This window comes from Mesocricetus auratus, unplaced genomic scaffold (genome assembly GCF_017639785.1).
Source record: "Mesocricetus auratus isolate SY011 unplaced genomic scaffold, BCM_Maur_2.0 Super-Scaffold_100048, whole genome shotgun sequence".
NCBI classification, from domain to species: Eukaryota; Metazoa; Chordata; class Mammalia; order Rodentia; family Cricetidae; genus Mesocricetus; species Mesocricetus auratus.
The window spans coordinates 1,863,291-1,890,431 of record NW_024429225.1 but is presented as its reverse complement, the minus strand read 5'-3'; the positions used below and the strand labels follow the sequence as shown (position 1 = coordinate 1,890,431).

The 27,141-nt window shown below is 40.3% G+C and overlaps 1 protein-coding gene across 2 annotated transcripts; it reads left to right on the top strand.

The window, feature by feature from the left end:
• The first annotated feature begins 47 nt into the window (after nucleotides 1-47).
• On the top strand, nucleotides 48-21,162 carry Ap5m1 (adaptor related protein complex 5 subunit mu 1). 2 transcript variants are annotated; one of them, XM_005085744.4, is made up of 8 exons: nucleotides 53-309; nucleotides 6,575-7,220; nucleotides 11,303-11,530; nucleotides 12,848-12,987; nucleotides 13,673-13,758; nucleotides 13,850-13,968; nucleotides 17,217-17,313; nucleotides 20,434-21,162. In XM_005085744.4, the coding sequence occupies exons 1-8, from the start codon at nucleotides 236-238 to the stop codon at nucleotides 20,514-20,516; spliced, it is 1,473 nt and encodes a 490-aa protein (XP_005085801.1). In that variant the 5' UTR covers nucleotides 53-235; the 3' UTR covers nucleotides 20,517-21,162. The 2 variants fall into 2 exon arrangements, with proteins under 2 accessions (XP_012980451.1, XP_005085801.1); XM_013124997.3 differs by lacking the exon at nucleotides 17,217-17,313 and having other exon boundaries at nucleotides 48-309.
• The last annotated feature ends 5,979 nt before the right edge of the window (nucleotides 21,163-27,141 follow it).

The following is a 27,141-nucleotide window of genomic DNA, read 5'->3' as shown; positions in this document are numbered from 1 at the left end:
GCGCAGGTTCCGGGGGCCGGGGCGTAGGGCCGTCGGGGGTGTGCGTTGTTGGCCGGCTGGAGGGACTGGGGAGACCCGAGGAATCAGCGAGCCGCGAGCCTCTCCCGTGAGCTCTGGCGGCGCGGGGTGAGCTCCGACGCTCGCTGCAAGAGTCCGTCCAGCGGGCGGATCTGCTCCGGCTGGCTGGCCGGCGACCCTCGTCCCGGCGAGGATCTGACGCTTCGGGTGGCTCGCCATGGCCCAGCGGGCGGTGTGGCTCCTGCGTCACGAGCCGGGCACTGCACTCGGTGGCACTGTCAAGTTCTCCAGGTAATCAATCGCCAGGCTGGATCCTCAGGCCTGGTTGGGCAAGTTCGTTTTGCACGCTGTCACCTTAACCCATGACTTATTGTTGGATCTTTCTGTTGTCGTTAGGCAAAAGTAACCCCTAGCTATCCCGGAACTCGCTGTGTAGAACAGACTGACCTCGAATTTACAGGGATCTGGCCGTCTCTGCCTCTGGAGTGCTGGGATTAAAGGTGTGGGCCACCGTAGCCGACTGTATTATTTTACCTGAAAAATGAATTCCGTCTGTTTGAGACCGGTACAGAAATGGTGAAAGAAAAAAAAAAAACTTACTGAGCAGTACACGTTTTAGATTTTTTTTCAACTTTCAGAGGCATTATTTCAGGATGTTTTAATTAATTCCTACAAAAACTCCTCCTTGAGCAATAGACGGACGTTTTCATCTTACCAGTATACGTGATTGCTAGAAATCGTTGTTTGCAGCTTTTAGTGGTTGAATAAAATAGAAGGAACTACGAAAAATTAAATTGCAATCACTTTTTCCTAAGTGATGTAAGCGATCTGATTCCATTTTAAGACTTTGCTGTATCTTACCAAATAATTCTATGGCGAGGACAATACAGTAACTTAAAATATGAAAGGCAATCATGTAGTCTTCTAAAAATATGGTTTAACTGCTTTGTTTCTTCTTTCCAGAACTGATTATTCAGTTCATTTAACCATGTATTGCTTGGAAGTTGGGGAGGGGGTCTCGTGTGTGTGTGTGTGTGTGTGTGTGTGTGTGTCTGTCTGTCTGTCTGTCTGTCTGTCTGTGTCTGTATGTTTAGTACTGATTATTCAGTTCATTTCACCATGTATTGCTTGGAAGTTGGGGAGGGGGTCTCGTGTGTGTGTGTGTGTGTGTGTGTGTGTGTGTGTGTGTGTCTGTGTCTGTGTCTGTGTCTGTGTCTGTCTGTCTGTCTGTCTGTGTCTGTATGTTTAGTACTGATTATTCAGTTCATTTCACCATGTATTGCTTGGAAGTTGGGGAGGGGGTCTCGTGTGTGTGTGTGTGTGTCTGTCTGTCTGTCTGTCTGTCTGTGTCTGTGTGTTTAGATTTTTTTAGTTCTTTATACTAGATGTTAACCACTTTATAAATTATAGCTGGCTAAGTTCCCCCCCCCCCAGTCTGTTAGCTGTCTTGCCACTTTGCTTGTAGTTTTATTTGTTTTGCAGAAACATTTTGATTTCATGTGGTCATATTTGTCATTCTTAAGGCTGTTTCCTGTTTCTTGGCAGTGCTTCTGAGAACCCTGTCTTGTTGAGTAGCCTTGTGTTCTTGGAGAGTAGCGCCATACACTAGAACTTCCTGCATGGTAGAAAGGGGATGAATTCCAAGTCCGTGCTACTGTTATAAACCCGGGAGCACATGAGGGTGGTGTAACTGAGGAACTCAGTTGTTAGGTTTTCGTTGTTTTGAAACAGCCTCACTGTGTAGCACTGGCTAACCTAGAACTCACTATGTAGACCAGGCTAGCCCACACATTCATAGATATCCTCCTGCCTCTGCTTCCTGAGTGCTGAGATTAAAGGCATGCAACCACCATGCCCCACCTCAGTTGATAGTTTTGCTTAAGTTTAAATAGCACATATATCTAGTGTCTATCATATTGGACACTGCACTGTCGATCTAAACACTTGATCTGTAGGAATAGATCGTTTCCTTAAGTCACATTCCTTAATGACACATTCACTGCCTCTCCCATTCAGAATAGTGTTACAGAAGACATCCTCATAAGGCCTTAGGGCATGTCTATACTGAGGTTGACAAAATATTGACAAGCAGCTTCCCTGAATGCTAACACATTCATTAGAAATTAGTGAATTTCTGAACTTTCCTGACTCTCTAATTTTTACCAACAAAGAAGATTTAATTTTAATTTGTATGTCTTTCTGTAACAATATTTGTTAGTCTCTTGGGTTTCCTTTTCTATGAATTACCTTACTTTCCAAAGATACCATTTTATCTGTTCTGTATAATTATGTCTGTTACATTTAAGCTTTGGATATGGTGTTAAGTGGGAATTTCACTTTTTCTTTATACTATTAGACAGTTCTCCTAACATCATCATGTAAGTCCCATATCTTTTCTTCATTGGCTCACTATTGATGTCTGCTATATTCCTTCATATAAACATTGGTCTATCTCTGTTCTACGGCTTTGTCTTTTTTGTGCCAATGTTCTGATTTTATGTGTAGATACTTGTATCTCAACATTGTAATTGGAGACTTTTGTTAATTGAAAAAGTAAGTCTTTGAAGAAGTCATGCAGAGCTGAAGAGATGTCCAGTAATTAAGAACATACACTGCTCTTCCAGAGGACCAGAGTTTACTTCCCAGAATCCACATGGGGCAGCTCATAAGCTACCACGAGCCCTAGCCCCACATGGATCCAACATCTGCTTCTGGACTCCAAAGTCACTGCACTCAAATGTACATACCCACTCCCATCCCTCTATATATGCACGTAATTGAAAGATGGCAAAAGCAAATATTTTTAAAAGAAAAGTCATGTTAGTTTTCGGAATGCTTTCCCACGTGTGCATATTATATACTTTAGAAGACACATTCAGATATAGTTAGGTGAATATCACTACATCTCTATGGAGGTAGCAAGTTAGGAGGTCACATGATTCATCTTTGTGTCTCTTTAACTCTGCTTTATTGAATAAATTACTAGTTTTTGTAAAGTTCTTCATTTTCAGATTTCTGACCACTTGGAGCTGTTGTTAAGGCTAATAGACATGAATTAACATATGTTCACTAACCTTTCCTGGAAAGATGTAAAGAAATGGATAATAATCCTAGATTTAAAGGACACTAAGCAACCAAAGGAATCTAGTCAAGTTGAGCTTGACAAACCAGCATGTTTGTTGGAGTTACTTAAGGGAGTGTGGGTGACTCACAAGAAGACACACCAGCCAAAGTCACCCGAGTTTGTTGCTAACCTGTTGTGTGGTAGCAGCTGGTGTTTTAGGGAGAACAGGCCTTGAGAGGTTCCTGTCAGGGTCTCAGTTGGGTCATCATAGCTACTCTGCCTCAACCCAGAGGAAATAGCCACACTATTGCATATTCTCTACATATATGCCAAAGAGTAATGGTTGTCATTTACGATACAGGAGGGCAAATCGTATTAATGCAACCATCTAGACTCAGCTTAAGTGCATCTCAGATAATATTACACCCATAGCTATACAGACACTTAAGGCTTGGGTCCTGGCTTGAAACTGTCAGCTTATGAACTACTGACATTTTAATTATGGTCTCCTGTGCCATGGCCCCTCAGGCAATGCCCCTTCAGTCACTCAGGGCTTCGCCTGGCTAGGCTTCTGGTCCTGCGGCCCCGGCTCTGCTATGGCAGCAATATGTAGGTTTAAATTAAGTCTCTATAGTTCTGTTCATCAGTAAGACTCAGGAGTCAAAGGCTAGGGTGAAAACAGACTAGCTGAGAGAGGTTGAGTAGTAACTAGCTGATCTTGCTTTTTGGCTTGAGACACGAGAGACATACGTGGTCTCTTCCCTTGTCCTAGAACCAAGAGAACTCAAACTCCAGACCCTGCCCTTTCCTTCCTGTGCATCTCTTCTATCCAAATTGCTGGCTTCTCTATGGCCAATTCTGGTCCACTAGTCACTGGATCCACCACCTGATTCAAGGAATAACTTTATTTTCCCACAACATGAAGCAAAACCTAGATTAGTTTGAAATGACAGATTAAGTCATCCAAAAAAATTTTGAACACATATCGAGACATTAAGGTCCCAGATTAGTATATTTTCTTTATAGTTGACTATGAGAGTAAGACAAATCACTAGTGGTGTACTAGCTAATTCTTTTTCCCTTTCAATCAGAAAATACATAAGAATCTAAGGGAAGGTCCACTAATAGATCATTTTAATGCATTATTTATTATCAGACATTAGCACTGTTATGAAATTATTTCAAAAAAGTCTTAGTAGTTACTACCCATTCACTAGGTTTGTGTGTTTGTTTTTGGTGCTGGAAATTAAATCTAGTGTTCCATGCATGTGAAATGCATTCTCTTCCACTAACGTATATCCCTTGACATATTGTTTATTTTATAAATAAGAAAATGACCTTAGGATAGTATATTAGTCAGGGTTCTTTAGAAGAATAGAACTGATTCAATGAACAGAGTGTGTGTGTGTGTGTGTGTGTGTGTGTGTGTGTGTGTGTGTGTGTGTGTGTGTGTGTGTTTATTGAAGTAGGTAACCGCCTGTGGTCCAGCTAGTCCAACAGTTACTGTCTACTAATGAAAAGTCCAGGAGTCCACTGGTTGTTCAGTCCTTGAGACCGGATGTCTCAGCTGGTCTTCCCTGTACACTGGAATCCTCAAGAAGTAAGCTCTAGTGCCAGTGAAGTAACTGACTTGTCAGCAGGATTGAAGGGAAGCAGGCAAAGAGAGCAGGCTTCCTTCTTCCGTGACCTTTATATATGGTGTCAGCAGAAGGTGTGGCCCAGACTAAAGGTGAATGTGTCTTCCCTCCTCAGAGATCTGAATTAGAAGTGGATCCTCCCACTTTAAATGATTTAATTAAAGGGAGGAAAATCCCTCACAGGTGTACCCAGCCACATGGTTTTAGTTAATCCCAGATATAGTCAAGTTGACAACCAAGAACAGTCATCACACAGAGTTTGCTTATTTACTCAAAAATAAGTAGGTAACTTTATTCTGGACCTTAAAGTAAAAGGAATAAAAAAACTTTGTTTAGGAGCTGGTGACTCAGTCCTTAGCCCTGGAGGGAGGTGTAGATGTAATTAATGGGCTCTTATAAATGACAGAAATTGCCTGAGCATCTTCTATTTTGTTGTGGGGACAGATAGATTAGTAAATTTATATTCTACCCAGAGCACATAAACTGTAAAGGATTAATTTAATTTTCTTCTTTATTATGTCTAAATATCTACCAGGGTTATAGAGATAAGTCATTATTACCAAAATAATCCTCCATATTTTTACACAGGTTGGTAAGAACATTTAGAGCATCTGTTATTCATTATGTAAATTAGTATCTCAATAGATGATTCTAAAAGTTTAGAAGGTTACATATAACCACTTCTTTGTGATAATCTAAAGTGGAATTAAAAATAAAAATTTACTATAGATACCTAAGAGAAAAAAGGGATTCAGTTTGGCTCAAGGTTTGAGGGTACAATCGGTCATGTTGGAGAAGTCATGGTCCAGGAGCTTAAGACAGCTGGTCACATTGCACCCATAATCAGGAAGCAGAGAACAATGACTACTATCTCCCCACTCTCTCCATTTCATTCAGCTCAGGACCCCAGCCCATGGAATGAGGTCATCCATGCTCAGGGTGGGACTTCCAACCTCAGCCTAATCTAGAACAGGTTTCTATGCAGACTAAACTGTTTTTCTGTTGGCGTAGTGGCTGCTCTTCAATCTACCGCTATTTTAACTTCTCTCTGCATCCTGCCATCCGGCAGTCACCAGACTGCAGCCTGGCGGGATTTCCGGTCCACTAGCTTGGCTGCAGCCACCAAATAAAGGCTTTAACTAAGTCTCTATTGTTCTATTTACTAACAAAGCCTTGGGAATCAGATGTTGGGGTGAAAACCTGCTGGATCAAAGAAGCCAAGAAGCAACCAGCTGCCCTTCCCTTTTGGTTGGAGACCCAGCAAGAGAAGCGTCTCTCCACTCACCTCAAACCAGAGACCCTGAATCTCAAAGTCCCTCCCTGCTCCTTTCTGTGCTTCTCTCTATCTCTGTTCCTGGGTCCTCCATACTCTCTGTGGCTAGTTCTTGTCAACTTGTCTCTGACTCCGCTGCCTGATGCAACGTTAATTTTATTAACACAGTCTGAGTTTCACAGTGCAATCAAATATCCCACAACACTAAATCCCATCAAGTTGACATTCAGGTTAACCATGCCATCTACCAAGAGGGAATCTGAGTGGCTAAAAAGCAAAGGTTTTGAATTAGAAGCATGTACTCTACCTGTTTAAAAAACTAATTAAATTGGTTCAGTCATTTTCCATAGTACGTGGTACATCTTATCATTGGAGATAACATAGTAAATATGAAGCTCTTGTTCCAGTCAGAAGTTAGCATGTTTAATGGTTCAGGGGTTTTCATTTGGTAGTATATGTTACTAATTTGTTGCTTTGTGTTTTATAATTATGACTGTTTGCCTTCTGTTTGAAAGCCTTTTAATCCTCTCATTGATTTTACTTGGAAGAGCCATTTGTAATGTTTCTGTTTCCCTAATGCAGACGATATCCTACTGTTGAAAAGAGAGCCAAAATCTTCAATGGGAAGAGTTATGTTCCTGTACCCGAAGACGGTCCCTTTCTTAAGGCATTACTCTTTCAACTTAGGTTACTGGATGATGACAAAGACTTTGTGGAGAGGCGTGATAGCTGTTCGCACATCAATAAGTCACCCGTCTATGAGCTCTTAGTGGGCGGTGAAGAACTCTGGCCAGTCGTTGCTTTTCTGAGGGATGATATGATATACGCAAGTGTTCCACTAGTTGAGCGAGCTCTGTCTCCTCGTCCATCCCTAATTAGTATTAGTGGAGTTTCACAAGGCTTGGAACTGCTCTTTGGGATACAGGATTTTCTTTACTCAAATCAGAAAAATGACACTGACCTGAACACAAAATTGAGTCAGTTGCCTGACTTGCTTCTCCAGGCTTGTCCATTGGGTACTTTACTGGATGCTAACTTGCAGAATTCATTGACTAGTATTAATTTCTCACCTGTGACTCAGCCACAAAAGCAGCCAGCCTGGAAAGTTGGAACATACAAAGGAAAACCACAGATTTCTATTTCTATCACTGAAAAAGTAAAATGCATGCAGTATGGTAAACAGGATATAGCAGACACATGGCAGGTTGTCGGAACAGTCACTTGCAAGGTGAGCTTTTCTCCAAGATTTGCCTTGTCATACCATTTAACCGAAGGATAGTACATTATGCAGCTTGTATTTTACATTTTTAAATGATATGCTTGTTATCCTTAGCAGCCATGAAATTTTATGTTATCTTTCTGTAGTTTTCACACATTGTTTACTTAATGACTATTATGTAATGAATTGTCCCATTGCTCTAAAATAGACATTTTCTTCATAGTTTCTGTGGGTCAGAACTTTAGGAGCAGCTTAGCTGGGAACCTCCAGTGTAGAATCCCATGAGCCTATAGTCAGGATGTTGTTGGAGCCATTATCACCTGAAGACCTGACTAAGGCTCAATATCTGCTTGCAACATGCTTATACACATACATATACACACATACATGCTCAAATACACTAAGATAAATCAATGTAATCTTCTAAAAACTGTTCTGAAGTGGGGAGGGACAATGGAGTATACCTCAACCTAACACTAAATATTCTCTGAAGTTGTCCTTTATTTCTAAATGTCCCATGTCCTTACAAAGTCACATAACTTATAAATCTTCTATCTTTTTTAATGTAAAATTACTTTTTATGTGCCTTTTGCTTTTATAGTTCCTAGTTCTGAGGTCCAGATTCACAGATGCGAAACTGTTTTAAAAAGCAGTATAGAGATTCCTTCAAGAATGGCAATCTTCAACCTGTGCTTATGGTATTATAAGTGACTAGATAGTAGGCAATTTATTGAAGCTTTCTATAATGGTGCAGTTTCTTTGATCCCATTGTGAATGATAGATATACTGCTAGGGAATAATTTAATGAACAAAAATGATGTTTTAAATTTTAATACTATTTACTATTAATATCTGTGTTTATTGTCTCAAGTAACAAAAACCAAAATATTTTATTCTTACTAATATGCAAATGTAATAATATATAGCACATATTTTTAAATTCACTATTAAAAAGAGTTGACATTTTAACTTTCGGATTTGAAATTTGATTGATATTCTTGTAATTGTCACAAAGAAGGAAGAAAATACCATTCTAAACTACTGATTGAACCCCAGCCAAGTTCAGAATGCCTGCTTACTGTTGAAATACTTACGTCTGAAGTAGACAGGCTAACGAATTGTGTGTTAAATGGTGGAGTGCCTATTACAAAGTGAGATGGCTCAGTGGTTGAGGGCACTCACTGCTCTTGCAGGGGATCTGCCATTGGTTCCCAGCACCCACATGGTCCTCACAACTCCCTAACTCCAGTTCCTGGGGATCCCAGCACCCACATGGTCCCTCACAACTCCCTAACTCCAGTTCCTGGGGATCCCAGCACCCACATGGTCCTCACAACTCCCTAACTCCAGTTCCTGGGGATCCCAGCACCCACATGGTCCTCACAACTCCCTAACTCCAGTTCCTGGGGATCCCAGCACCCACATGGTCCCTCACAACTCCCTAACTCCAGTTCCTGGGGATCCCAGCACCCACATGGTCCTCACAACTCCCTAACTCCAGTTCCTGGGGATCCCAGCACCCACATGGTCCTCACAACTCCCTAACTCCAGTTCCTGGGGATCCCAGCACCCACATGGTCCCTCACAACTCCCTAACTCCAGTTCCTGGGGATCCCAGCACCCACATGGTCCTCACAACTCCCTAACTCCAGTTCCTGGGGATCCCAGCACCCACATGGTCCTCACAACTCCCTAACTCCAGTTCCTGGGGATCCCAGCACCCACATGGTCCTCACAACTCCCTAACTCCAGTTCCTGGGGATCCCAGCACCCACATGGTCCTCACAACTCCCTAACTCCAGTTCCTGGGGATCCCAGCACCCACATGGTCCTCACAACTCCCTAACTCCAGTTCCTGGGGATCCCAGCACCCACATGGTCCTCACAACTCCCTAACTCCAGTTCCTGGGGATCCCAGCACCCACATGGTACTCACAACTCCCTAACTCCAGTTCCTGGGGATCTGACCCCTCTTCTGACCTCTGGGGGCTCCTGCTTGTATGTGGTGCACATACATACACTTAGGCAAACACACATACCATAAAATTAAGCACACATTTAAAACATTCCAAAGTGAAAGACTCTATGTTAACATTGGGAAAGAATAAGGCTAAAAATTTAAAAAGGGTATAAAATGGAAACGTTTTTAGGATCTCCTATGAATAGCAATGGATATACAAAGAAGCCCAGAACATCTCTTGCTTTGAATCTACAAGAGGGAAACAAATAGAAAGAAGCACAAATTGCATAGTTACAAGTAGTCACTACATGGTGCAGACCGTATAACATCTAGACGTAAGCATTCTGCCTGCTGAGGCCTACTATTAAATAAATGCCTTGTGTGTCTAACCAAACAATGCCACTGAACTTTTATGGTTCATTTGCCTACTTGGCTCCAGTACTTTACAAAGTGAATAAGGGCTGGAGAGACGATTCAGCAAATAAGAGTGCTTACTGCTCTTGTAGAGAACCCAAGTTTGGCTCTCAGCACACACACCAGGCAGCTCACAACTAATGGCTTGTAACTCCGGCTCCCAGGAATCCACTGTCTTCTGGGTGTGGCTTCCACAGACACTGTTCTCCCTGCACATACCCACACGTAGACTCGCACACGTAAACATAATTTAAAACAAAGTAAATGTCAAGTTAGAATTAAGGTACAAAGGAAGACTCCTCTCCCTATACCCACATTTATACGCACACAAGGAATTTATGAAGACATTAAGACTGCTCAAGTACCGGAGGAGCTGGGGAATAAATCTCTTTAGATCACAGAAACAAGTCACTCAGGACTTCATTCTGGAGACTGAAATAGGCAGAGGAGTTCGCAGACAAGTCTCTGCGAGCTGCCATTTCAGTCTGTTGGGCCTCAAAGCAGGAGTTTAAGGAGAGGGCTGTAAAAGCACTCCATCTGGCCCTGTTGGCTGTAATGTAGGAGCTCATGGAAAGACCTATGGAGCTCTCTTGCCTGCCTTCCCTGACCTCCAAGGATAATGAGATCCTTCCTGGTTACCCTGTCATTGGCAAACTAACCCCAACACACAGGGAAGAAGACCCTGTGTCTCCAGGCAAAAGTAGACATCAGCATTGTGGCTCAGCGTAAGGCTTACACAATCACAAAATGAACTAGGCGTGAAGAGGGCAAGGCTTTCTTTCAAACCTTCTGTTTTTGTGTGTGGGTTAAAAGTGTGAGAGGTCAGATGACAACTTGGGGGAGTTGGTCTCTTCCTCTATGGGTCCTGGTGATCAAACTCAGACGGTCAAGATTGGCTGCAAGTGCGCTCACCCGGAAAGTGATCACTCCAGACTAAGGGAAATACCGTGGAGGGAGGAAACACATCTGCAAGGACTGGAGTTAAGGGACATGGGAAAGTACAAGACAGTGTGGATGGTTTATTCAGAAAAAATGCAAGACTTCTGTTTGTGACATACACCAAGGGGTAGAAGGTTGCAGTTAGATGGGAACCGAGCAGTGAAAGACTTAAGTATACCAAATGAAAGAGGAACCATTGAAATGTCTAGTCTGGATTCAACATAACAAAGGTTGAATTATCATTCGTCAACGTGACTGGCGTTGATGAAGGCTGGAGGGACTCGAGCAGTGGTTCTCAACCTTCCTAACGCTGTGTCCCTTTCATAGGGTTCTTGTGCTGACCCGCAGCCATAAAGTTACTGTCACCGCTGCCTCATCACTGCAGTTTTGCTACTGTTATGAGTCGTAATGTAAATATCTGTTATGCAGAATATCTGATATGCTCCCCCTGTAGAAGCCATTGTTCTGCCCCCCAAGCGGGTGGTGACTCACAGGTTAGCTGTAATACTGTAAGGGCCTGGTGGCAGAGGGGCCTGAGAGAGACCAGTGGATTTGAACTGGCTTTTATAGGAGCTTAAAGGTGAGCCAAGGGGTCTGTGACGCTTCCCCCACCACTGACTTGGCTAGCTGTATCAAATTGATAATCAGAAAACAGAGCAAAGAGAATAATGCCTAGAGAGAAGAGTTAAATGGGGGAAGTGGCTTGAACGCAGAGAAGCCTCAGATAAGCGGCCCTGTGGTAAGACCTTGCTAATACCCGTTTCTGCCTGCGTTGCAGTGCGATTTGGAAGGAATCATGCCAAACGTTACCGTCAGCCTGAATCTTCCCACCAATGGATCTCCACTTCAGGATATCATCGTTCATCCCTGTGTGACGTCTCTTGACTCGGCCATTCTGACTTCCAGCAGCATTGACACAATGGACGACTCTGCATTCAGTGGGCCTTATAAATTCCCCTTCACTCCGCCTCTAGAGTCCTTCAACCTATGTCACTACACTTCTCAGGTAACCTGTCTCGGAAAAGTCGAGACTTTGCTGATGCACTGGCAAATGCTCCTTGAGGAGAATTTTCCATGAGTTTTTACAAGACGGGAAGGGATGGGTGAAGATAAAAGTCTGCTTCTTTGAATACGCTACTTTCTTATATCTGATGTCTGCAGCAGCATTAATTTTCAAAGTCAATGAAGTTTTTTCTTTTTAATCTTTAGCTAAGAATCCAAGGTCACAGGATAGACCCTGGTATGATTTAATCATGGTTTTGAATACAAACACAAAATAACTCTAACCCCAGGAAATCTTAGCTAACTAAACATGTAATATTAGCAGTAGCTATCTATGCTTACTGGGGCGAGTGGGAGCGAGGGTCGGGACTCTTTGTGTGTCTTTTTCTAGTAATTTCCACAAATCGTAAGATAGATGTTATTATCTCCATTTTATAGATGGTGAAAGTCTTAGAGAAGTTAAATGATTTGCACACAATCCTCTGATAAGTGGCAGAGCCTGGGTTTGAACCCAGGTCTTCCAAATCCCCGAAGCCTGACACGCAGTTAGATTAGAAAACCCTGTTCAAGCCAAGTTGACTAGAAGTAATTCATTTTGGAAGGTCAACAGAATTCTCATTACTCAAGAGAAGAAATAGATCTAGGCTCCCTGAGAATTAGAAGCAAAGTTAAAATCATTCTACACTGGCAGCTCCCTTGTCTCGCCTCTCCTTCCCAGAGCTCCCTGTCTTTTGGGTTTCTCTGCTTGCGCATGCTCTCACAGCTCTAGGACCTACATATAAGACAGCATCTCCCTGTGTCTTGTTTCAGATGCATCAGTAAGATGATTAGCTCACACCAGCGAACAGACAATTGCCTCTTGAGTCAGTCGTTAATGACCAGTTAAGCTGTTACTGACCCAGGGCCTGGAAAGGAGAAACAGTAGTCACAGGATAGGAAAGGAGCGTCTGGAACTGTGGGCCGAGCAGTCATCAGTATGTGTAGAGGACAGACAGCCTGTGCTCCACGGAAGAGCAAGAGCAGGAACAAGTGTGTGCTGTAAGACAGCTTCCTCACCTCTATTCAGAGCGGTAGAAGAGTCTGCCCTCAGGATGAATGTAGACCCACCAGTGCTGCTGTGAAAGCAATGCAGAGCAGCCCTCTAGTTTCAAAGTCCATACTATACTTTAAAATACGTTATAAAGTATGCATTTTCTGTGTCTCTAACATGTGTGTGCATCTGGTAAATAACATATGACGACAGGCCTTTCTTCCCCTGCCACCGTCCGTGTCGCAGACTCTGTAGCATGAGAGTTACATTAAGAGTCACGTCTGTTTTCAGGTCCCCGTCCCACCAATATTGGGCTCCTATCACATGAAAGAAGAAGAAGCACAACTAAAAATAACAGTTAATTTAAAACTTCATGAAAGTGTAAAAAATAACTTTGAAATCTGTGAAGCTCATATACCTTTTTACAACAGGTAGGGACAAACACTATGACACCATGATTTCTGTCCTCTCTGTATATCCTACTGCCCCACAATAAAGTGTCTCTTCACTTAGCATATTTTAAAAATCTAAATAGTTTTGTTATTTAAGTGAATATTGATTCCGAACTAAAATGTAGTTGTGAAAAAAATCTATTTGCCTTTAAATGGCACCTCATTCTTTCTACTTAAGCTCTCAAGTAAATTTCAAGTTTAAGTGAGTGTAACTTCCTCAAGGACTATTGTGCCACTGGTTTTATTTCTCTCAGTTTCCCTGAAGTCTACATAGAAACCAGTCTTAACCACTAACAGTCTGGTGGATTCACCAATTAGAGCATAAATCAGTTCTATTTTTACAATGTATTCTGCAGTGTAGCTCTTTACAAAGTGCACTTAATTAGTAAAATTACAATTTTAATGCTGTACCAATACTTGTGGTAGGGATATAATCTATATTTTATGATTGTCTCTAGAGATACTATTGTAGTTCATAGTTACTGTGAATGTTCATGTGATGTCTGCTGTTTGCTAAGAGCTGTATTCATTATTCATTCTCTCCCGAAGTTGGAATACACATTTGCTTTTTCTACTGTAAATAAAAGTAACAAGATTTGATTCATCACTTTAAAATTTATGTCTAAGATTTTTTTGTTTCTGTTTTCTTCTTCTTTTTTCAAAGAGGTCCAATTACCCATGTGGAATACAAAGTTAGTTTTGGTCAACTTGAGGTATTTCGAGAAAAAAGTTTATTGGTCTGGATTATTGGTGAGCAAGGTTTTGTTTATTGATTTTTTTTTTCTCATTTGCTGTAGAATCTTCTGTTTTAGAATAATTGATTGGTACATTTGTGTTTTAGGTCAGAAGTTCCCCAAATCAATGGAAATGAGTCTTTCTGGGACTCTAATGTTTGGAGTCAAGGGCCATAACAAGCAGCCATTTGATCACATTTGCATTGGAAATACAGCATATGTAAAGGTAAACTATGAGACACTGCATCAAAACCCTGAATTCATTTCTAAACTGCATGTATATTTGAATTTTAGTGTTTTCTAGCATTTTTAAAAAATTCTGTGCCTTTTGTGTAGCTAAGCTCCGTTTTAGAAACATTTGTTGGGATGGGAGGCAGTTCTGTGCTTCTTTTAATTTCTTTTTTTTTTTTTTAAGACAGAATCTCCAACCTAGCCCAAACCTCCAAATCTCTACGTAACACTAGCTGACTTTAAGCCTCTCCTCAGATTATAATCATGAAACACCACACTTGACCAGTAGTGGTCCTTTTCCTGTCTCATTAAATACTCAAATTTTCAGGAAAGTAGTTAAGAATAACCTAAGCACTCCAATTTAAACTACCCAGCTCTTAGTTACCAGATTAGATTTGTATTCAAAGGTAAGATGCAGCCCTTGATCTCTAGGGCATTGTCAATAGTGCAGATTGGTGACTGACTGGTCAGGACTCGCTGCTTTTGGTGCCTCAGAGAAACCATGAGTCCTGACCACAGGAAACTCTAGGACAAAATAAAATAATCATGAAAGCTGACTAATATCCTCATCTGGAAAATGGGTTAAGGGCCAGCAGGATGGCCGAGTGGTCAAAGCATTAACCTCAGTTGGAACGCAGAGTGGAAAGAATGTCCTCTGACCTCTACATCCACACATGGCCTGTTTGTGCCTGTGCTTACGCATAGCACAGCACGTGTTAATATACATGCCTGTAAACAGTAAATATTTTTTAAAGGGATTCAGAGAGTGAAAAGAGGTAAACAGGGTTCAGAAGCCAGTGCTAGGAATGTAAGTTCTACGTAGGAAGGACAAGTGATTTAGGTTGGGGGTATAGATGATGTGCATCTTCTATTCCTTTGGTTGATATTTTATTTAGTTTTTCAAATGGTTCGTTTATGAGTTAATCTGCAATGGATTCAAGTAAAGTGCATGACGCAGATACTGTATGAGTCTTATTTGTTCTTTGTTTTATCCTCAACTCTGGTCCAGTGCCTAGTACATAAATACCTGCTGAATATGTGTGTATGCATGCATGCATGCATGTATATTTGGTAATAGAAGCATGTCTTAATGTAAGTGCCTAACAGATAGACAAAACCCCAAAATTTGATTCACATGGGAGATCCACCTTGTATAAGGATTTAGGAGTACCCATTGAAAAGAAAAGGTTGATACAAGGAAATAAATAAGATCATAGAAATAAAGGAAATATCTAGAAGAATCGATAAGGGAAACTGAAGGAATAACCAGAAAGTTTACAGGAAAAGAGGATGCTCTCAGAGAAGTTGAAGATGCAAGATAAATATCTATAAAAGCAACAGTAGTGAGCTTGGGAATACACTGCAAAGAATTAATTTTTCCTGTGTTAGCTTTGACTTTGCCTACTACTTGTTTTAAGGCTTATTATCCTGATTTTTTTTTCAGAAAAAAAAATGAAATGCTACTACATTGTAAAACTAAGGGTAGTTTTTAGAATTTTCTATTCATTTCTTTCACTTAACCAGTTTCAGTGTAATCAAAGGCATATAATATATAATAAAAGCATACATATGGAAATGGACCTTATAGACCTGACTTCAGCACTGAGAATTCTAACCCTGAAGCAAGCACAAGCTCCTCGCTTTCAAACTATGTGAACTGCTGTAAGAAAGAGGTTGTCACAGTCTAAAAATTGCTATACTTGCATGCACACAAAATGGGAGAAATCTGCAGAGAAGAGAGGAGAAAAAGTATATGATTTGGGACGTAACTCAGAGATGGAGGGCTTGCCAAGAATGTGCCAGGCTCTTGGTTTAGTGGAGATGGAGGTGTTGAAAAGATAGCAGGATCCTGCTAAATGAGGTGTTTACCAACACAGATGAGGACCACAGCAAAAGTTGGCTAGAAAGGTACTAGAACCTCATCATCACAGCACAGTGTAGAGCTGGCCTTCACCATGATTGACAGCCCAGCATCACCTATGGAATCCAAGAGCTGTGGGTTATATTTTAGAAAGGTTTTCTAGATGAGGGAAGGGATAACTCGATAATAGTTCTGTAAAAGGTATATTTTGGCTATCAAAAAAATGAAGTAGAGCAGCCCACTTCCCCATGCATGAAATAAACTGATAGTTCTTGTCATGATTGCATGTATGTGCTTTATAGAGAGCACATAGATTCCTGCATGTGAAAGAGTGTGACTGGGCCTGGAGAGGTGGCACAGTCACACAGAGCGCGTGCTGCCACCCTTCAGGGGACTCGGGTTCCATTCCCACCTGCACCACACGGTGCCTCATACTTGCTGCAGCTCCAGTTTCAGGGACCCAGTGCAGGCAAGCCACCAATATACGTAAAAATCAATTAATTAAAAGAAGAACGTGGTCTAAATTTATCACAGATAGTCTTCTAAGGGGAAAACACTATGATCTCTCAGACGGCACAGCAGAAAGGACAGTTCTGAGTTCAGATGTATGCTCTGCTGCTGTGTACTGAGCACTAAGTACCCCACTGTGTGCTGCTGTGTACTGAGCACTAAGTACCCCACTGTGTGCTGCTGTGTACTGAGCACTAAGTACCCCACTGTGTGCTGCTGTGTACTGAGCACTAAGTACCCCACTGTGTGCTGCTGTGTACTGAGCACTAAGTACCCCACTGTGTGCTGCTGTGTACTGAGCACTAAGTACCCCACTGTGTGCTGCTGTGTACTGAGCACTAAGTACCCCACTGTGTGCTGCTGTGTACTGAGCACTAAGTACCCCACTGTGTGCTGCTGTGTACTGAGCACTAAGTACCCCACTGTGTGCTGCTGTGTACTGAGCACTAAGTACCCCACTGTGTGCTGCTGTGTACTGAGCACTAAGTACCCCACTGTGTGCTGCTGTGTACTGAGCACTAAGTACTTCACTGTGTGCTGCTGTGTACTGAGCACTAAGTACACTGTGTGCTGCTGTGTACTGAGCACTAAGTACCCCACTGTGTGCTGCTGTGTACTGAGCACTAAGTACCCCACTGTGTGCTGCTGTGTACTGAGCACTAAGTACCTCACTGTGTGCTGTGTACTGGGCACTCACAAAGAAATGCGCTGGTCAGAGCAGGTATGCACGTGTTACTATGTGTCTGCACTACTGTTCTTCAGTGTGTGGGTCTGAACTTCGTGAACTATCGGGTGAAGCTCTAACCACCGTGAGGGAAAGGGTGGTCAGGATTCTTGCAAATAATCACTCAATGGGCTCTCTCGTTTCCTAGCTTCATTTTAGGATCTCAGATTATACGCTCACTGGCTGTTACGCAGATCAGCATTCAGTTCAAGTTTTTGCGTCAGGAAAAGCAAAGATCAGTGCATGTAAGTTGTACGGATCCAAACTACGCAGAGTGGAAACGGTGCTGCACTGTCTCTGCCTATGGCACAATCACAGTGTAATGGGACTTGGACATTGGAAACGAATCCCGTTTGATGAAAATGTCTGCTTTGGTCCTCTCCCACATGGCCCTTCATGCACTTTATGTTGACCTCTGGCTTCTGTTTAAATAGAGTCTGGAGAAGCAGGACCCAATTGGTGTGGCCTTAGTATATAGTAAATATGAATTTGCTTTGCTCTGGTCATGTTAAACTCTCGTCTGACTCCAATATATGTAACTTTGAAAATGCTAGTGAATGCCTTAGAGCTGTAGTGAATGTCTTAAGCTTTTATTAAGGAGAAGTAATAGGGGACCCTTTAGTGTTCTAAAAGTGGTGGGACCTAGGAGAAGAGCTTAAAAACGAGGGTGACTAAAGTCTCACCCAACAGCCAACTTTATTCAGAGCATCAGACAGCTGATAGGCTAAGGTTAAGAGGAGTCGCAAGTGTCATTCGCAAGGACAGCCACATGTGGTAGACAAGCCACACATTGGCAAACCTATTTTTCCATAGTGGTGTATAAACAGTAATAACCAACTGTCATGAATAATCCAAAGTAAACTCGACTCATCCACTACAGACCTGGGAGTGTCATAAAGACACATTCCAAGAATAATTCCATCTTTTTGAAGAAACTGAGGTCACAAAACTTTTGTCTTGTTTTCATGGAGTTTTCACTCAAAATTCCCATCACACAACTCCATTCTTAAACTATGTTCCAACAGGACCAGTCGGATGGCTCATGTGTAAAGACATTTGTTGTCAAGTGTGATGGCCTGAGTTCTATCCATGGGTCCCACACCGTGGAAGAGAACTGACTCCTAAAAGTTGACCTGTGATACTCATGTGCGCACACACACACACACACACACACATACACACAAATACACCATACATACTAGGTTTCTTTTAATGTGATAAAAAAGTTACTGAAGTAGAAATGACAATATTTATGAATAAATTACATTTATTGAGCATGTAGCTTAACATAAAATTTAATAATTAATAGAAGTGATTATTATTTTAAAATGTAAGTTATTTTTAGTAAATCCCATAGCCAATAAACATTATCACTTTATCTGCCCTACCAATGGGCAAGCAATAGAAAGATGATTTCTTGACTTCATTGACTTTTTTGGTTGTAAAATGCATGTATATGTACATATGCATAATACTTTATGTGAAAAAATATGTATATTTTAGATGAATACATCAGGAGATGAAAAGCAAAACTTAAAATTATTTAATTCATATAGGTGGCATAGAAAAGTAGATAGGTAAAGGTAGGGCGTGAGAAGAATGTCAGATTATATAGATAGATAGGAATAACCCCATTTGTAAAAGTTCTCAAATTTAAGTACATTTGTTTGTTGGTTGGTTTGAGCAGTGCTTGGGAAGCAACTCAAGGCCTTGTGCATGCCTGGCAAGTGTCCTATCACTGAACTACACCCCTAGCCTCAGACTTAGATGTCTAAGACTCAGCATTAAGGTCCCTAAAAATTGGAAGGGTGGGACAAGAGTTTGTGCCTGAATGCTTCAAAAGAAGTAGGCACGTCTGAAGCACAGGGTCTAGGCAGTCTCTGTGAGTGGCAGGCGTTCTGTGCAGTGGGGTCAGATAAACACCATAGTGATCTCTGTGATGTCCTCTAGAGCTTTTTGCTGTTCTTAGATGAATTGGTGAAGGCATGTTCCTAGTGTGTATGCTCTTTTATGGAAGTGTAATAGTGAACAATTATCACTGATCTAAATACAGGTGAATAGTTTTCATCTTCTGTGAGAGGTGTTATCTCTTAAGGTAATAACTAAAATATGTTGAAGTATTTTTTTAATATTTACTAAACACATGTTTCAGAAAGCATAATAATGAATAGGAAGTTCCTATAATATACCTGTTCTTTAATACATCAGTAATATGCCTGATTATTTATTTATTCGTTTATTGAGGTAAGATCTCAACTATATAGCCCAGGATGGCCTCCAATTCACAATCTTCTTGCCTCAGACTCCCAAGTACTGGGATTATAGACGCATACTACCAGGCACAGCTTCTACTTGCCCTTCATCCAAACATACTGAATGTAAGAGTTCATTTCAAATGAATCATTGTACCTATCCTTTTATTCCTTCAAACTTTGATTTTGCCTCATACTGAGTAAACAACTTGGTTCCGCAAATAGTTTAGTGGAAATGTTAATTTTAATAGTAGCATTTTTCACCAACTGTGTGTGTGTTTTATGTACGTTAACTCAGTAAGTCTCGTCACACCTTCTATGTTGGTATCCTATTTTATGGCTGGGGACACTGATGGAACAGAGATGAGGTAAGGGTTATATAGCTAGTAAATGGCATGCCTAAGATTCAAGCACAGGCAACTAGGCATGGTGCCTGTCCTTTTAACAGTGTACTATGCTGCCTCCCTGTGTCACTAAGGTAGCCTCTATTGTGTTCATTTTGAAGAGCATAAAGAAAGGTAGAGAAGCTGATTATGTAGTCGGTGACAGTAATAAAAATGTGTATGTTTCTAAGTAAGCATAGTTTTATCAGTTTTATAGCTAAGAAACTAGTTCAAGGAGGTTGCCATTTGTTAAGAGTTGCAGAGCTGATAAAAACACAATGCTTAAATTGGAGCCAATCCATGAGAAACCAGGAAATGAGCCTGAGAGTGTTGTGAGAAAGTCCGGTGATTAGTGTTTCCAGCTCTCTGATTTGAGTGATGACTATGACTAGAATTTGGGACTTGGTAGAGGTCATAAAAGAAAACCAAGAAGAAAGTAATGGCTCATTAGAAAATCAGTTAGAGATATGGGAAAAATAAACATTTGGTATAAATAAAAGATTTCATATAAGTTGTAGTGTGGTTAGCTCAAATGTTTATGAGCTCATTTTAATAGGATATAAGTAGCAATAAAGCCTCAATAGAGTAAAATAAATATTAACACTTCAAAGTTATTACCATGACATGACTGTACTCCACAAACTCAAAAACTGATAGCTTTGTTCTCTAATTGGGTTTTTGCTAAGATTAAACATTACTGTCATTAATTTCTTTTCTTTTTCCTTTGTAGATCGGAGGCTAATTTCTTCTGACTATTTTATCTGGAATTCTAAAGCACCTGCTCCAGTAACATATGCATCATTGTTACCATGACTTTTTTTATATTCAAATGGGATTTATATGATGGTAACCTTCAGTAGTAGAGTCCTAGTATTTTTATTTCTTTACATGTATTTGTATAACCCGTGACTGAAAAATCACTGAGTGATTCCTTTATCAAAGCAGTCATACCTAATGTTTTTAGTCTGATAAAGTGTGAAAGACTATTTTCAAGGCTAATGTCTCCATTTTTTTGTTACCCTTTGACTTCATGCCATTATGACTCAGAACACACACATAAAAGTAGTGATTCATTTTGACTTAAGACCAGGCTTGGTTCTCCACGCCATGTGTTCTTTCCTGTGCCTCTATCCGGCTCAGTCCCAGCCAGGACAGGTCCATCTGTGGCGTCCTGTGGGGCAGACAGTGCTAATCAACCTGAGTGCCTTCCTTGACCAAGAGCTCAGCCTTCTCCTAGTGCAGCTTCAGGCAGCTGTCCTGCGGGTTGTCGCCGACTCGCAAGTAAACTGTGCTTATCCAACCGCAACACAGACATCATGCATCATGCTATTGCAGAATACCCAGGATCTTGGTAAAATAATCATAAATCCTTTCTTTCAAAGCAGCCAGATAATGTTCAAATAGTAACCTGTTCTTCATCTCATCTCCTACTGGCCAATAAAGAGCCTGCATAATTCTATTTGTTGTTCTAGAGCTACTTGCTTTCTGAGACTGAGTCTTATGCAGCCCAGACTGCCTGGGACTCACTGTGTAGCTAAGGATGACCTTGAACTTCCTCTCTAGTGCTGGGTTTAAAATGGTGTATCACCATGTCCAACTTAGGCCCTTGTAGGGATTGAACTCAGCTTCAGGCATGCCAGGCAAGCACCGTACCAGCTGAGTTATGATGCTAACCCCCCTCAGGCTCCTTTAACTAACTTAATAATCTGCCAGAATGCTGTGCATTTAGGGTGCCTGTCGGCCTAAGAAGGCTGCAGTAACTCAGAAGATGAGCATGGTGATCTATGATTATTGAGTGTCCTAGGACAAAGTATTAAAAATAATTTGAGATATTATACTCTTTATTTTTTACTTAACATTTGTTAATGAATGAACTCAGGTAAATGCTCAAAAGCCTTTTCATGGGCAAAAATAATCATTTACACGTATTTAAGTCTGTCCCTGCTGTTTTCCTTTTATCATTTTCTTGAGTCTTTCAAAACCATCTCTTTATCGTCTACCCATTTTTACCCACACATCATAGTCTGCTTGAGAGCCGTGTGTTGTCATCAAGTTGGACTTTAAGTGACCATTTAAATAAAAAAGAAGTCTCAAAATCCTAGACTTTAATTGATGTCAAAGTTAGAAGCCTAACCCCCCAAAAAAGTTACAGATTAATATCTAATTAGATTTACCCTGGGTTCTATTTCCTTTTTGTCTTTTTTTATGAATCTTCTAAAAACAGGCTTAGAAAAAGCTGCTGACCCTTTGAAGGAGAGTCACAGTCACTGGAGGCAAAGTGTATAAACTTAGGACTTGAAATAAAGTTTCAATTAGGATCAGTCCTCCTCATTATGAACCCTCATTGCCTGCAGAGCACTGCTACAGAGTAAAGTTCTGTTTTCACAGTCATCCTAAGTAAAGAGGAGAGAGGAATTGCCTGACCAGGACATTAACTTACTGTCCCTTTTCACCCGATGGGAGTCAGCGGTAGAAGTTCTTTTGTGAGAAGAAAGCACTGCTCCATAATGGGTTTTTGTCACTCCTCAACTCAAAGCTTAACATTTTACTTTATTAGTGGAGCTGTTTGGAAATTTTGACTGTATAAATGCTTAGCAAATTATACTAAGGTAGACAAGACACATTCATCTACTGAGTAGGGAAAGATTCAGTATATAATCCTTGAGGCAAACTCTCTTCATAAACAAATTAGAAAAACCAGTGACCTCTAATTTGACATTTCTAGAAACCTGGGGCAAACCTAGGGGTTCCTAGAAAAGCATGGGGGTGATGGCGAACTAGTGCCATCTGTTGCCGTTCCGTTCCAACACGACACTAGGGAACTAAACACCAGCCCACATTTCATCCCATTGAGATCAGCTGGGCACACTGATGCTTTTGATTTTGTCTAGAAACCTGTCACTTCAGGATAATTTCTGAAGACAAAGCTTGTTCCCAGTTTGGTAGGTGACCTGTTTAATGTTTTCCCTGTGTCTGGGAACTCCTTAGTGTAATTAGCGACCTTTGAACTCCACAACTAATCCTGAGCTATTTTGTATTCCTTACTCATCTTTAAGGCTGGACCTTTCTTTTCTTCAGAGTCCACTGCCACAATTAAAGAAGAAACAGCTGCATTTCAAAGGGATTCCGATTCCAGAAGCTTAATCGTGATTGACATGTTCTTATTCTAAGCTATAAGACACTCTAAGAGTCCTTTCTTTGGTTAAAACTTCAATCATTTTCTAAAAAATTATCTCACTATGGATTTTATTCATTTTCTTTGATAGCTATTCTTTGCATTTTTTTAACTTGAAAGGTGCTTTGCAGTGAATATGAGCATCGACTTCCTGTGACAGCTTCGGATGGTGTCAGACCTGCTCTAGGTCCAGCATTGCTAAATTCTCTTTTAGTGCCAAAATGCAGTTAGGAGATCTGGTATATATGCCTTAATTATTCTTACTCAACCCAAAGGGTTAAAGAAAGTTTTAGATGTCTGAGAATGAACTCTAGAAAAGATGGGTCATGATCTTGGGTACCTGTTCTCCATTTTTTTTTTAACTAAGCAATATTGTAAAGCCCTCGGTGTAGTATTAAACAGTGGTGATGTTTTATACTGTTAAAATAATTAAGCCTGTCAACTTGGAAGTAAGCAAACAGGTTCCTCAGGAATCTCAGGAGAATTTTATTTAAACTTTAGACTATCTCAAAATCTTTTTTCTTTCTTCATGCCATCTCAGTATTTCTACTGTTACAATATTGTGGTCTTAGATTTCATGTGCCATGCTTGACAGCAGACATTTCGCACATAGTAACCATTGCTGGTTTTGTTTTGTTTTTTTCTTTCTGTTTCGTTGTTACAATATTTAAAATCCCTCTACTGCGCCTGGGAGGTAGAAAGGCTGAGCTCCTCTGCAGGGATCGTCACCATAGCGGAGGCGTTGTTTCTAAGACAAAGGTCAAAAAAGGGATGTTAATAAACAGTCCTCAGGTTTAAGGGACTTTTTTAGGATTACATCTTAAATTCCAACAAATCAGATTTAGGAGTTGCTGCAAGTGAAATTGATCCATCCCTCATCCAAACTTTGCAATACTTTCCTGTTCCGACATCATTTAGATAGTTAGCTGTATTATCAGATTAGAAACCATTGTGCCCGCTGCTGAAAGGGAAAGGAGGCAGAAAGCTAAACATGGGATGAATTCTGAACCTTTTAACCTGGCTGAAGTACGTTGGTCGCTGTTATGCAAATACCTTCAATCCTCTGCTAAGTTCCGTGGAAATAATTTTCTTGAATGACAGGTTGATTCAGCAAGGATTCAATCGGTGTTTAATCCCCCTTTGATCTAGGGTATTTCACTTAACTACCAGTTACCTCGTTGTGACAAAGTGCAGCTGAGATTAGGGAGATCACTAGAACACTACCAGCCCGTGCGTGTATTCTCGGTAACCTTTGAAAGCAAGGGCCAAGAATGCAATTTATACTCAGTTTTTGAAGATGCAAAGTCCTGTCTGCTGAGTTAGAAAGTCAACTGAATATCAAATGAAGTTTATTTCTTACGTAAGAGAACAAACATTTCTTTTTCGCTCTGCCTAACAATGATATTAGGAATCATAGGCTTTGAAGAGAGGGAAACAAAGGCTACATCCCAAGTACAGCTTCTTGTTGTTTCCTGTGCTGCTGTGCATGCTGACTGCCCCAGATAACCCAGGACTCAAGGGGGTGGCCACAGTTATGCTGAGAAAACGCCTGTGTTTCTGAGTCTGCAATGTCTTCTCATCACCCCGCCACCCCGGGCACCACTAGGAAATACATGCATGGTGCAGAAGCCCAGTTAGGGAAGCATGCAGCACAATCTTGTTAGCTTTTCTTCTCTTGAGGAAGTAGGGCCTTATATTCTCATTAAGATAATAGCTGCATTTCTTTTCCCATTAATGCTATCATCGCCAGACTCCGTGAAAGTCATTCCCTTAAGTGGCTCCAGCCTTTGACTTTATCTTTCCTCCCATATATATAAACTTTGAAATAGTCTGTGCAGGTCTAAGAAAAAAATTCTAATGTGTTTTATGCTGCTTTTCAAAGAATTCACTTTCAGAAACTTATCAATAGTAGTATTTATTTTTCAAATTGTCAAGATGTATTCCTTATCATGTGTTCATGATGTACACACAATTATTTGTAACAAAATTTTCTTAATTGTTTTTATTAATGAATAACTTTATAAATAAGACAAAACATTCTAAGAAATGTTGTATAGCTGCTTATTATCCTAGTAGTAATCTACAATAAAAGTTAGGGTTTACATAATTTTGTATGCTTTTTTTACTCAAACGTTTTATAATTAATTTATAAACCAAAACAACTCAAAGAAATGCATATGTAATTTTGTGACATACTGGCCTCCTGTAGTTCTAACTTAATCACCAGTTTTCAAATACTTTGGAAGATCAGAAAAAAATGTAAACGGTAGTGTTGGAGGGCAAGATTCCATGATTATGTTGCTAAGAAACTCCTGTTTTTAGTAGTTAACTGCTCCATGTAATAAATAGTGAGGTAATAAAGTATTCACTCTAATTTAAAATATGCAATTATGGAATATACATATATACAACATAGGTGTTTGTGTGTTTCTGCAATATGTTCCATGCCTGTGTAGCTGAGCTTACCTGTGAGCCATTTCAGCATTGTTTCAGGAAGAATATTGTAAAGTTGTCTATTCAGACATCTCTGCAAACAGCATTAGTTTACAATATTGAAGACACTGGTTAAAATGAAAATTGTTAAGGGTCCCATGAGATTTGTCTTAGAAAATGGTTAAAAGCCTTTTTCTTTACCACCTGTTTTATACATGTACACAGTGTAATATGGGTAGCCTGGGGAAGGACAGTGGTATAACTCTCATTCACTAGCCTCCCTGTATGCCCAATACTCGGAGGTCTAGGTTTTTCTTAAGCAATGAATAATTTGTGTGATTTACATCAGTGTGGATTAGTGTTTGATGCTCCAGCCCTAACAGATGATGGCCGAATGCCCAGGAATGGAAAGATGGTTTTTGCTATGGGAGGTAAAAATTTCCAAATTGCAAGTTTCCTTTAAATGTCCTTTTTTAGATGATGGTTTCTGTTTAAAAAATTCATTTTGTGATAATTTTAGAAATTAAAAATAGTAATCCTTAAAATTTTTACCTTTTCTTCAAGGGACTTGAGTGCCCTCTGCAGGTTATAAGCAGATAATTAATGAGTATAATTTAAAATTGTGGCTTTTCCCTATTCAAAAAAACATCAAATCTCAAATCTCAAAAAAAAAAAAGTGATCCCATTTGTATTGCTCAATGTTAATTGGAAGTGATCAAATTAATAGGCAGTGATCAAATTGAGAATTTCCTTTCTGTGATAGTTTTATTGTTGAGGTCAGTACAAGGAATGTCATACCAGTGAAATTTCCATAATTTTATCTAGGGCTCTTTAGATGTTGGACCTACAATAGCACACATTCCCTCACTGAAAGAAAATATGGGGGAATATTTAAATAGATTTAAATTTATTCAAAGCTTTGAGAATAGCTTCACTTTCCCTTTTATCTTTTTTTAAAATCATACATTTGAAATAGCAAGACCTGTTTTTTCAATTTGTACCAAGTAAAATTACATGAATTCTAAAACTTACGGCTTTTAATAAAGTTAAATAATTTCATGAATTAAAAAATTAAAAGTTGCACAGGTAATCTGGCGATGCCATGTTAAGGTTCAATTTTAAAAAGGACCCAGCAAATCTTGCTTTGATATTTCCAACTGATAAGAATATTTTTAGTCGAAGGCAACATTTTCCTCTCCGAGGTGTAGAGTATACACGAGTCCCTCAGTTTAGGGTCTGCTTCCTTTCTTTTGGGCACAGCAGATTCATCTCTAAGATATAGCTCATCGGCAGAGTTGCAGTGCTACTGGAACTTCAATTAACTTAGCAAGGGGAAGCTAAATACGAGAACAAGAGAAGTGACTGGATCAGATTCATAGAAACAGGGTTTTTTTTTTTTTTTTGCAAGCAGTGTAATGATTCTGATCATCAACCTTGAAAAGCAAATTGGAACAGGCAGATGACGATTGAAAATTCTTGCAGTGCTCCGCTGTTGCTACTCTCCTAGTCATGGCTCAGCCAGAGGCAAAGGGAACGCACACTGTTTGGGGTTGACAAAGGAAACATCATTAAAGTGAATGTTTACATTGTGTTTATTGAAGTGTTCAAAGTATATGTGTTGCCTCTTCAAGCAGCCTGCTGCTCTTCAGAGGATTAAAACTGCATAGCTGATTGTAAAAACCAGTTACTTAGACATTGTACAGACAGATGGCTTTTAAACAGAATAGTACTTTTGCTTGTATTTTTTTTTTCTCTAAAAAAATGTATCCCATTCAGGGTGAGGGACCCTCACTCATGTACATTCTGCGTATTCCCAAGTCCTCTGTATGA